Source organism: Labeo rohita, chromosome 22, assembly GCF_022985175.1.
Source record: "Labeo rohita strain BAU-BD-2019 chromosome 22, IGBB_LRoh.1.0, whole genome shotgun sequence".
In the NCBI taxonomy this organism is placed as follows: Eukaryota; Metazoa; Chordata; class Actinopteri; order Cypriniformes; family Cyprinidae; genus Labeo; species Labeo rohita.
In genome coordinates this window covers 17,315,315-17,327,540 of record NC_066890.1, presented here as the reverse complement: position 1 = coordinate 17,327,540, position 12,226 = coordinate 17,315,315, and the positions used below count along the sequence as shown (strand labels likewise).

At 33.2% G+C, this 12,226-nt stretch overlaps 1 protein-coding gene across 5 annotated transcripts in view; it reads right to left on the bottom strand.

Annotated features, from left to right (window-relative positions):
- Window positions 1–12,226, bottom strand: part of pcbp4 (poly(rC) binding protein 4) — a 117,585-nt gene that overhangs the window by 34,429 nt on the left and 70,930 nt on the right. For all 5 annotated transcript variants that reach the window (XM_051094837.1, XM_051094838.1, XM_051094841.1 and 2 more), the window contains exons 3-4: window positions 8,527–8,550; window positions 2,371–2,403 (exon numbers count right to left, since the gene is read on the bottom strand). In XM_051094837.1, the coding sequence (XP_050950794.1) occupies window positions 2,371–2,403; window positions 8,527–8,550 (57 nt within the window). The remainder of the gene's footprint in view (window positions 1–2,370; window positions 2,404–8,526; window positions 8,551–12,226) is intronic.

Genomic DNA, 12,226 nt, shown 5'->3' with positions numbered 1-12,226 from the left:
AAGAAAATGCGAAAATAAGTTTTTCGCCCTACCCTACCTTTTTGAACCAAAGTACAACTAACAGCCCGTGACCTTTCCGACGTGATTACTTAAGGTGTGAAGTCTACATTGCAGATGAGCATTTGTGGATAAAAAGTATATAAATTTGCATATTTTTTTTTAGAAAATAATATAAATAATGATCGTTTCGCTACATAAGACCCTTATTCCTCAGCTGGGATCATGTCGAGCGCTTTAAAGGAGAAGTCCACTTCCAAAACAAAGATTTACATATAATGTACTCACCCCCTTGTCATCCAAGATGTTCATGTCTTTCTATCTTCAGTCATAAAGAAATTGTGTTTTCTGCATTTTTCTCTATATAATGGACTGATTTGGTGCCCCGAGTTTGAACTTTCAAAATGCAGTTTAAATGTGGCTTCAGACGATCCCAAATCCAGTTATAAACGATCCCAGCCTAGGAAGAAGGGTCTTATCTAGTAAAACGATTGTTTTTTTTTTTTTTCATAAAAATAATACAATTTATATACTTTTTAATGCCAAATGCTCGTCTTGTCTTGCATTGACAGTTAGGGTGTGTCGAAAAACTCTTCTCATGTTCTCCCTCAACTTCAAAATCGTCCTATATCGCTGTTTTACCTTTTTTGTTAAGGGCGTTTGATCTTCTTTGCATGTTCACTTTTCAAAGACTAGGTTGGAACTTCTGCAGCGATGTAGGATGATTTTGAAATGATTTTTGAAGTTGAGGGAGAAAATACAATCAGTTTTTCGACATACCCTAACTGTCTTGAGTCAGAATATTCAGAGTTCAGGGAGAGAAAGACAAGACGAGAGTTTGAGATTAAAAAGTATTTCAATTGTATTTTTTTAATGAAAATAACCTATGGTTTCACAAGATAAGACCCTTCTTCCTCGACTGGGATCATTTATAACCGCATTTGGGATCGTTTGAGGTCGCATTTAAACTGCATTTTGGAAGTTCAAATCATGAAAAAAATCAGATTGTTTTCAAACAATTTTGAAAAATCATGGAATGTTTTCCTCAAAAACCTTCATTTCTTTTCGACTGAAGAAAGAAAGGCATGAACATCTGGGATGACATAGGGATGAGTAAATGATCAGGAATTTTTTATTCTAGAAGTGGGTTACTTTAACCCTAACCCATTTCTTTAAATGACATATTTTTAAAGTACTTTACCCCCAAACAATTACAGTTTCCATCTTTTTCGTAACTCATCATTTTGTCATTCCAAACCTATTTCTTCAAATGATTTGGATTATAGTGCACTTTTCCCTGCTTATTTGTGAGCTTCACAGTCTCTGGTAACTTCACTGTAAAAAACAATTTGTTGAGTCAACTTAAAATAATTTGTAACCTGGCTGCCCTAATATTTTAAGTTTAAACACAAATATCTAAGTTGTTACTTAGTGCAACTTAACATTTCAAGTTGACTAAACTTATTTTAGTTGACTGAACTTAACATTTTAAGGCAGCAGGGTAACAAATTATTTTAAGCTGACTCAACAAATTGTGTTTTTTTATTTTTTACAGTGTTGTCATGTGGAAAAGAGCAGAATGAACATCCTTCAAAATATCTATTTTGCTTTCCACACAAGACAGTCATATGGATTTGGTGTGACACTGTGAGTACATGAGCTCCTCCTGCTAAAAATAGCACAGAACAGCATAAAGAAAAACATCCAGTGGCAATTTCTTCTGTTTATGACATTTATCGGGCCCAGGATTGACCCCTGTGGTGTCCCAACTAATGCAATAGAGAATGCCTCGTGCGCAGACTCACGTTCACAGTTGCCACCCCCCCAAAACCGTTAATTAGGTTGAGAAAACACAATCTTTTTGACATTTTATGTCATTAGGAAGCAAAAGCCATTATAGGTAGAGGTTGAGGCGAGCTAGTGAACAAGAGACGAGGACGATTTCCACTGATCATCAGTGTCAAACAACGCTTTTTTTATTCTCAGAGGGACACGCTCACCCACCCCTGGGTTTTTTCTCCTTGGTAACCCACTTCAATCTCTATCCGGAAGCTATTGTTATTAGCAACTACCTTGAAAATACCAACGCATTCATATCAAACTAATGAATTAGAGTTCGCCGCGTGTGTGCGTCACGCGCCCTTGAGATGAAAGGCTTCATTTAAATATTCATGTCTTCTGCAGTCTTTCATTTAATGTGCGGACATCGACTGTTTTCAGGACGCATGTGGGACGCTCCAGTGTCTTTTTTCCAGCGTTAAACCACATTTATGTGTAAAAATCCACATGGTGTAGCGGCGTGCTAGCTTCAAAGGAATACTGTCGCTTCTACGTGCTGAGAAGGACAACATTTATGTGTAGCATGTAGCTTACCTCCTCTCGTATCCTCTTCACCGTCTCTCCTTTCTGTAGGGGAGAAAAAAGAAGATCATAAAGCGCTTAGTGCCTTTGTGTCACGTTTGTTTGCGTGATGTGTTGACTGTCTTATAGCGGAGGATAAAGTGAGTTTGACTAGTTGAACAGATCGCTCAAATTAATATCAATTCTGCTTCGCTACACAGCAATATGGCATCTGCATGGATAGGCCTCGGGGGAACAGGTTTTCCAATCGAAGGCCCTGCAATTGGACTGACTAGGGAATCAATAGTCCATGAATCACTGAGATAGCCTCAGATAGTGTCTCGCTATCTCCGACAGAAGAAGCTAACGTGTGCGGCATAGTCATGACTGCAGATCCCGAGACCCGCTTTTGCACGCCTGACTGGCGTTTCATTGTCTTTAGATGGACTAAAAGGACGATTGGATGTGTCATAACAAGGGTGAAGCGAGGCTTGGGTGGTTTTAATTTATCAGCGAAATTGACGTTTCAGATGAGATGTTTTCAAGACCACCCGTCTCGTAAATCTAGCCGTAATGGCAATGACATTTCATACCACAAAGTTCTTTAAAACATAGTGGCAGTGTTTGCAGATGCTTATTAAATAGCCTAAATATAACCTAACCAACTCTTTGGCACCACAAAAAGAAACTGAACAAAAACAAGGTTTTTGTTATTCATTACTTCATTACTTCATTCATTCATTTTGGAATATTATAGTTAAATAAATAAATAAATAAATCAAACAATCAATAAATGTTACCTGAAGCTAAATATTTGAAATAAATAAATAAATGTTACCTGAAGCTAAATATTTGTAATAAAAAAAATAATAATTATAAAATTATTAATGAATTAATTTTGTTTTATTTTATGTTAAATAAATTCCGAAATTGGATAAATTTTCAACTACCAATAAAAAAAAAAAAAAAAAAAAAAAAAATTAAAAACAACAAACAAACAATACAATAATAAAATGTAAATAGTTTTTTCTGTACATACCATTCGTTAAAAATACAATAAATAAATAAATAAATAAATAAATTAATTAATTAATTAAATGACAAAAAATAAAAATACTTTTTATTTAAAATAATTAAATCATTATTACTTATTTTAAATAATTAATTACTTAACTATAATTAATTTCATTAAAAAGTTATCTATCTACTAAGTATCTACTTTATTAATATGTAGTTAACATCAAATGTTTTCAAATAAATGTAGAAATGTATAAATGTTCGACTGCTAAATAAATAAATAAATAAATAAAAACACAAAACTACTACAACTATTTTCAAAAATTAATTAATTAATTAATTATTAAAAAATTAATTCAAACTATATAACCTATAATAGCAGTTTGAGTAATATTAATACCTAATTTATTAATATCTAGTTAACATCTAAATGATTCTTCTTCTTTTAAGAAAGTTAAGACATTTTTGACTACAAGAAAAAAGTTTCTGTGCTTACCATCCGTAAATAAATAAATAAATAAATAAATAAATAAATACTACAGCTATTTTCAAAAATTTATGACTTAACTATAATTTATTTAATTAAAAAAAAGTTCATTTAAACTATTATTATAACCTGTAATAGCATTTCAACTACTATTAATGTCTAATTTATTAATATCTAGTTAATATCTAAATTATTACCTTTTCTTCTTCTTTTGTAGAAATTTTCAACTACAAAAAAAATGTCTGTGCTAACCATTCATAAATAAATAAATAAATAAATAAATAAATACAAAATGACTAAAACTATTTACTATAATTAATTACTTAACTATAATTAATTCCTAAAAAACTATAAAAATTATAAAACCACAAAAGTACTATAACTATTTACCAAAATTAATTACTTAATTATAATTAATTACTAAAATACAAGTATTATTGCAACTAATAACAGCATTTCAGCTATATTAATATCTAACTTAATTAATTAATTAATTTTTTTTTTTCTGTTTGGCCAAATAAATTCAGAATTGTACAAATTTTCGACAAAAAAAAAAAAAAAAAAAAAAAAAATGATACCACAAAATTGCTACAATTATTTTCTGTAATTAATTTCTCAACTATTATTAATTTTGTAAAAAAAAAAAAAAAAAAGTTAATTCAATCTATTATTTTAACCTATAATATAATTTCAATATATAATATATATATAATTAATATAGTTAATAAGTATATAGTTAATATATACTTTTTTTTCTTTTGGTCAAATAAATTCAGCAAAAAATGTTTCTGTGCATATTATTTGTTAAAAAAAAAGAAGAATTTCGAGTCACTGCAACAATGTACACAAGAGTATTTTATGAATAAAGATGCTGTATGAATTCATTCTGCTTGTGTTTTCACACATGAGGCCCATTGAACGCCTTTACTCCCGTTACTTCCGAGGCCTCATTTTCATTCACGTCAAATTAAACGTTGTCCACTGTGGCTAAGCTCTCTTACTGCTTATAATTTACAATTCACCTTCATTCCTTTCTCCTGAAGACACATTACGAATAGTAATTGACTCTAGGCAGCCCTCCCCCACAAATATCTCCAGTGGAGATTTGTGATGGAGAACCACCGGTAACGGCACAGATTTAGTCTAGGACTGTGTTTAATCTATGTCTGCGAAACCAAGCCTTGCTTTATTGATTTCACAGTGGGGAGTTATACACCATAGGCCTTCATTTATTTACTATGCTTCAGAGAAGAAACAAGAGAGGGAAAAAGAAGACAACAGGGGATGTCAAAATTATCATTTAGCTGATCGTATACTGGAACGTGATTGAGCATTACGCGATCATCACCCAAAAGCCTTGGGACAGCTGCATATGATTTCAGTCCTTGGTGAGAGAACATAATAATTCAGATTAGCTCCATGAAAAGTCTAACTGTGGCATAAATTAATGCATCAAACAGATGAAGGCTTTTTAACTTTTTCTTTTTGATACGCCAATGTTACGCTTTGATTTAGGAACAGTGCCAGGACTAGGAAGCACAGCCAGAAACATACTCAACGCAAGCATTTAAATGCGGACACGAATGCCTGGCCAACAAACTGAACGTGTGCATAACCCCAGTACTCAAGGGGGCGATAGAGTTATCAACATGTTATGATTCAGTTAGCTAAACATAACAAATTCTCTGCAAACAGTTGCAGAGTCCTGATAGTAGTTGATCTGTAATCAAAAACCTACTGTAGTAAAAAAAAAAAATGCTAGCTGTAGTGCCTCTTGTGGCAATGCATGAAATGCACGTGTTGAGCTACGCAAAGTCTTTTTTTTTTTGTTTCGTCTTCCAGAAAGTGTCAGAACACAATATGAAATCAAGTTTGCACAGCGAGGAACATTTGCATTCACATACTTGCATTGATTGCTTCGACTACTTGTTGCAACTGTGCTTTGTTTTTATTGGTCGATGAGATCCATGCAACAGGAAGTGCTGCTAAGCTTATTCTTGATTTGTTGTTTCGATGTTTTAATCCGAAAACAATATTAAATAATTTTCGTAGCAAGGCAAGTTTGCATTTGCATACTTGCGTTGTGTTTTACTTGTTGCAGTTATGTTTTGCCTTCACAGTCTTGCGTAGATTGTGTTTTGGCACTATTTGTTGCCGTCACGGATTATTTTTATTGGTTGATGAGATCCCTGCAACAGGAAGTGCAACTAAACTTGTTCTTGATTTGTTGTTTGGACGTTTTAACCAGAACAAATATGAAATCGTCTTTGCGCAACAAGGAACATCTTTGCTGACATACTTTCTTTGAGTGTTTCGGCACTACTTGTTACAGCTATGCTTTGTTTTTATTGGTTGATGAGATCCCTGCAACAGGAAGTGCAACGAAACTTGTTCTTAATTTTTTGTTTAGAAGTTGTAACCAGAATAAAATATGAAATCGAGTTTGCGTAGCAAGAACGTTTGCATTCACATACTTGCATTGAGTGTTATGGTACTACTTGTTGCAGCTATACTTTGTTTTTATTGGTTGATGAGATCCCTGCAACAGGAAGTGCAGCTAAGCTTATTTTGATTTGTTTTTTGGATGTTTTAACCAGAACACAATATTAAATCAAGTTTGCGTAGTGAGGAGCGGTTGCATTTGCATAATTGCATCGAGTGTTTTGACACTACTTGTTGCAGCTATGCTTTGTTTTTATTGGTCAATAAGATTCCTGGAACAGGAAGTGCAATTAAACTTGTTCTTGATTTGCTGTTTGGATGCTTTAACCAGAATGCAATATGAAATCGTCTTTGCAGAACGAGGAACATCTTTGCTGACATACTTTCGTTGAGTGTTTCGGCACTACTTGTTACAGCTATGCTTTGTTTTTATTGGTTGATGAGATCCCTGGAACAGGAAGTGCAACTAAACTTGTTTGTGTAGCAAGAACGTTTGTATTCACATACTTGCATCGATTATGTTTCAGGACTACTTGTCGCAACTATGCATTTTTTTTAATTGGTCGATGAGATCCCTGCAACAGGAAGTGCAAACGTATTCTTAATTTTTTGTTTAGAAGTTGTAACCAGAATAAAATATGAAATCGAGTTTGTGTAGCAAAAACGTTTGCGTTCACATACTTGCGCTGAGTGTTTCGGCACTACTTGTTGAAGCTATGCTTCACGCTTTTTTTGGATCAATGAGATCCCTGGTACAGGAAGTAAAAACTAAACTTGTTCTTGATTTGTTGTTTGGAAGTTTTACCCCAAACAAAATTTGAAATCAAGTTTGCGTAGCAAGGAATGTTTGCGTTGACATACTTGCACTGAATGTTTCGGCACTACTTGTCACAACCTTGTTTTTTATCTTATTGGTTGATGAGATTCCTGGTACAGGAAGTGCAACTAAACTTGTTCTTGATTTGTTGTTTGGAAGTTTTACCCCAAACAAAATATGAAATCAAGCTTGCACGGCAAGGAATATTTGCGTTCGCATACTTGCACTGAGTGTTTCGGCACTACTTTTTGCAGCTATGCATTATGCTTTTTATTAGTCGATGAGATCCCTGGAACAGGAAGTGCAACTAAATGTGTTCTTGATTGTTGTTTGGAAGTTTTACCCCAAACAAAAAATGAAATCAAGTTTGTGCAGCAAGGAATGTTTGCGTTCACATACCTGCATCGATTATGTTTTATAGCTATGCTTTGCTTTTATTGGTTACTGAGATCCCTGCAACAGGAAGTGCAGCTATACTTGTTCTTAATTTTTTGTTTGGATGCTTTAATCAAAATTTAATGGGAAAGAACATTGTTGTTAACATATTTGAGTTGATTATGTTTCGGCACTACTTGTTGCATCTAGGCTTTGTTTTTAGTGGTCGATGAGATCCCTGCAACAGAAAGTGCAGCCAGGCTTGTTCTTGACTTGTTTAAACATTTTAATCAGATTTTCTTCTAAAGATTGACCTGTAGGACACTGCAACATTCTTCATTTATTTTTCAGTTCTTTCTATGCAAAACAAAAGAGTGAACTGTGCTTTCAAGAAGCCGTATTTGCAGCAATAGAGACCCCTGTGGAGCTCAGAGTGGTCTGTATCCGTCCGTCTGGCTCTTGTCCTGAGGCCAAACTCTGGCAAAGGCCCAGAGACCTATTAGCAGGCCAGTTCTGAAGAGAGCTTTGTGTCACAAGAGATTTATTTGGAGCCAAGGAAATGCCAGCAACTGTGTGTATTTGTGCGTGTATGTGTTTTGTCGCTCCAGGACCTGGAGTTGGCCGAAGCTGGAAAAAAAATCCCACAAAAATCATCTCATCAGTAGCTGACACACTGTTTACTAATCATTGTGACATCTACATCGGGCTTCTCCAAGAGATTGTGCCATGTTTAGACAATTGCACTCGCTCTAGGGATAAACAGAGCTAGCTGTAGAATTGAACAACGTAATACATCCAGATCATTAATACATAAGATGCACGACTTGTCGCGCTTAACAAACCATTTGCTGAAAACATCAAGTATAGCGATGCGTTCTGTAGATTTCTAATCTGGGTTTTTGGATTGTAACCTAAAGGTCTGTGAGAAAGATTGTGAGAACAATCTAATACAGAGGAAAAACAAACCCAATAGTGACAAAAATCTCAAGACGCATCCACCAAATCTAATAAGTCAACAGCAGGGACAACAGGAACAAAGAGATTCGCTCACCTTGCCTATGATGCTGCCGACCTCCTGCGAAAAGAGAAACAAAGCAAATGTCAGCTTATTGATTACCGAGCTCACTCCCCGCTCATCCGTCTGTGGGTTTTGATGAGGTAGGCTGGGTCTGAGTATCTGTGCACTCTGGGATCACGTGGAACCATATTAGATCAGGGCCAGACAGGTTCCAGAAGCACTCGGTACAGTTTAAATGTCCCATCTTGGGTTTAAAGTCAACACAAAATGGTGTTCATATCCCATTTGATTTATGTGACCAAAAAGTACAATATTTCAGAACTAAACTTGGTTTTATCCATTGAGATTTGATGTGGTTCCAAAACTGTAAGAACTTTGTTCATCTTTGGAACGCAGATTAGATATTTTTGATGAATCCGAGAGCTTTCTGACCCTCCATAGACAGCAATGACACGTTCAAGGCCCAGACAGGTAGTAAGGACATCGATAAAATAGTCAGTGTGACATCAGTGTTTCAACCGTAATGTTATGAAGTCACAAGAATACATTTATCAACTTCATTCAACAACTTCTTCTTTTCCATGTCAGTCTTCGACACATGTTCACTAAAGTAAAATGACGCATGTGTGTGTAGTGCATTTATAAATTTTTATTTGGTTATTTACTTGTTTGTGTGATTAAAGGGGTCATCGGATGCACTTGGATGCAACACGGAGTTCACTTTTACATGTTGTTTGAACATTGTGTGTTGGCAGTGTATGTACAAATTTACCCTATAATGATAAAAAGTTAGCAAGATTAGCGGCTAAACACGGCTAAATGCGACTAAATGCGGCAAAAATAAACAGGCTCTGGGCATGTGATGACCCCTTTGTTTAAGCATAAAACAAAGTTTAATACAATTTTTCCCTCATATATTATAATGTGTCCTGCTTGTTTATTTATTTATTTATGTATGTATGTATGTATTTATTTATTATCAAAACAGTTTAATACTGTTTTGTCCCTCATACATTATAATGTGTCCAGTTTTATTTTCTTCTTTTCAATATTTTGATGGTTCAGATCAAAATATTGATTAGACTGTTTGAATTTTCACTGAAGTTTCCATTGATTTTCCAAAAAACAAACAAACAAACAAAACACAAAATAAAATTGTTGTGTTTGCAAAAAAAAGGCATGTAGGTATATTTATTTATTTATATTATATTATTTAGATGTATTTATTGTTTGTTTGTTTGTTTAAACATCAAAACGAAGTTTAATACTGTTTTTCCCTCATAAATTTGTTTGTTTATTTATATATTTATTTATTTGTTTGTTTATTTATTTGGCATCAAAACAAAGATCAAACCAAAATTATAATGTGTCCTGTTTGTTTGTTTATTTATTTAGTTAGTTATTAGTTTGTTTAACCATCAAAACAAAGTTTAATACTATTTTTCGTACATTATAACGTGTCCTGTTTGTTTGTTTTTTTATTTATTTATTTGTTTATTTATTTATTTGGCATCAAAACAAAAATTAATACTGTTTCACCCATCATAAATTATAATGTGTCCTGTTTGTTTGTTTGTTTAGTTAGTTATTAGTTTGTTTAAGCATCAAAACAAAGTTTAATACTATTTTTCATTCATTATAATGTGTCCTGTTTGTATGTTTGTTTATTTATTTATTTAGTTGTTTGTTTAAGCATCAAAACAAAGCGTAATACTATTTTTCATACATTATAACATGTCCTGTTTATTTATTTATTTATGAGTGAAAGTGAGTGAGTGAGTGAGTGAGTGAGAGAGAGAGAGACAGTGAGTGAGTGAGTGAGTGAGCGAGTGAGTGAGAGAGAGAGAGAGAGACAGTGAGAGACAGTGAGAGACAGTGAGTGAGTGAGTGAGTGAGTGAGCGAGTGAGCAAAAATAATGACTGTCATGCATTTTTACCATGATTTACAGAAGACACCCGCTAAAATGTCATTCAGGGTAACAATAGTTCATATAACAAATCATCTTGTCAGCCATATTTAGAACAAGAATCATTAGATGACATTAAAAGAGTGTTTAAGGATCACAGTATCTTCAAAACAATCTTTAACAATCTTCAAACCACTGGGTTTTCCAATTTGTCAGAAAGAAATTTTTAATCATTTAAAATACAATGAAATTTAGTATGATCACTTATTATTCATTTACATATTTTAATAAATACAGCAGGTCAGAATAAGTATGATGTTTCATTTTTACATAAATTGATCATTACGCTGAATGATGTTATTTTATTCATATTTTGACATTTTATTTTCACAATAGTTATTTGAAAAATTAGACACTTACATATAATATGCTTTCTATGTATATACAATTTCTTTTGTGAATTTAATTTGATGCAGACCTAAAATGGGTCATCTCTTGTTTGTCTCATATACAGTATGTAAATATTGCTGTTTATTACTGAGTTGGATTGATTAAATATCTTTAATTTGATAAATATCACTTAAAAACAATCATTTCCAGCTAGATTCTTCAATGACTTTTAAGTCTTCTAAATGTTTTGAATCTGCTCGAATTCTCTAAAGTTCTAGTAAACAAATGGTCGTGGATTTCATTGCCATGTCATTACAGTGTCAACATGTTCGTTAAACTGTCAGCCAGCTGCCAGTGACAGATTTCCACCCACATGCCTAGAACTCTTTGATATTTCTCATTTGCATGTCACTAAAAAGGAATGAGTCATTAAAAACAGTCATGAAAAACCAATGAAAACATAATGAACCGTTAATAAACCGACACATTTATATGATTTATGTGCCAATTTACCTTAAATCTCCATCAACAGATTGTCATCTGATCTTTCAGTGAGGATAAACACAGAGATCATTCAAGACTTAAGTGATGCCTCTCAGTTTTAGCAAATTAAACACAGACCCTTGCTAAAAACGTTTCGAGAAATTTTCGTACATGATGTCAGAGGGTAATAAGTGGTACATGACATCATCCTTCAGACTTTCCCGCACTCTAGCCAGAGTACCAACATTTCCCAAACCAAAAGTCACCCAAATGTATGTTTTTAGAAAAACACACAAGATTTAAAGTCTGACCCTAAATCTCACTGTCAGTCTCATTTGTACGTTTTTGTATGTTCAAATGCAGATCGTACAAAAAAGTACAAATAAGATCATACAAAACAGACCGATATCGGAATCGGCCGATAATGGCTTAAAATGTAAATATCGGCATCGGCCTAATATGAAAAAAAAAATGCTGATATGTTTTGCCAATATGAGGAGTATGTTAACTCACATGTGCTCTCCTAATGTCAGTTCTGTAAGGAGTTTTAATTCCGTAGGGGGCGCTGTTGGCCTACTTTTAATAAAATGAAAGTAAAATACACAAATAACATCTAGACTGTGTTTTTGATTTAATGAAGCAGTAATTAATGTCAATCATGAGTATATTTTGATTTAAAGGTCAGAAGCTATAGCTTACATGAATAAAAAAAAAATAATAATCAAAAACATGACACTTGTAAATTAAATATTTTATATATACTGACTAGGGCTGTCAAACGATTAATTGCGATTAATCGCATACAAAATAAAAGTTTGAATTTGCCTAATATATGCTTTTGTACTCTGTGTAATTATCTATATATATAAATATACACAAATTAATGTATATATTTAAGAGAAACATGTTATTTATGTACAAAATATTTTTATTTATAATATAAATTATATAAA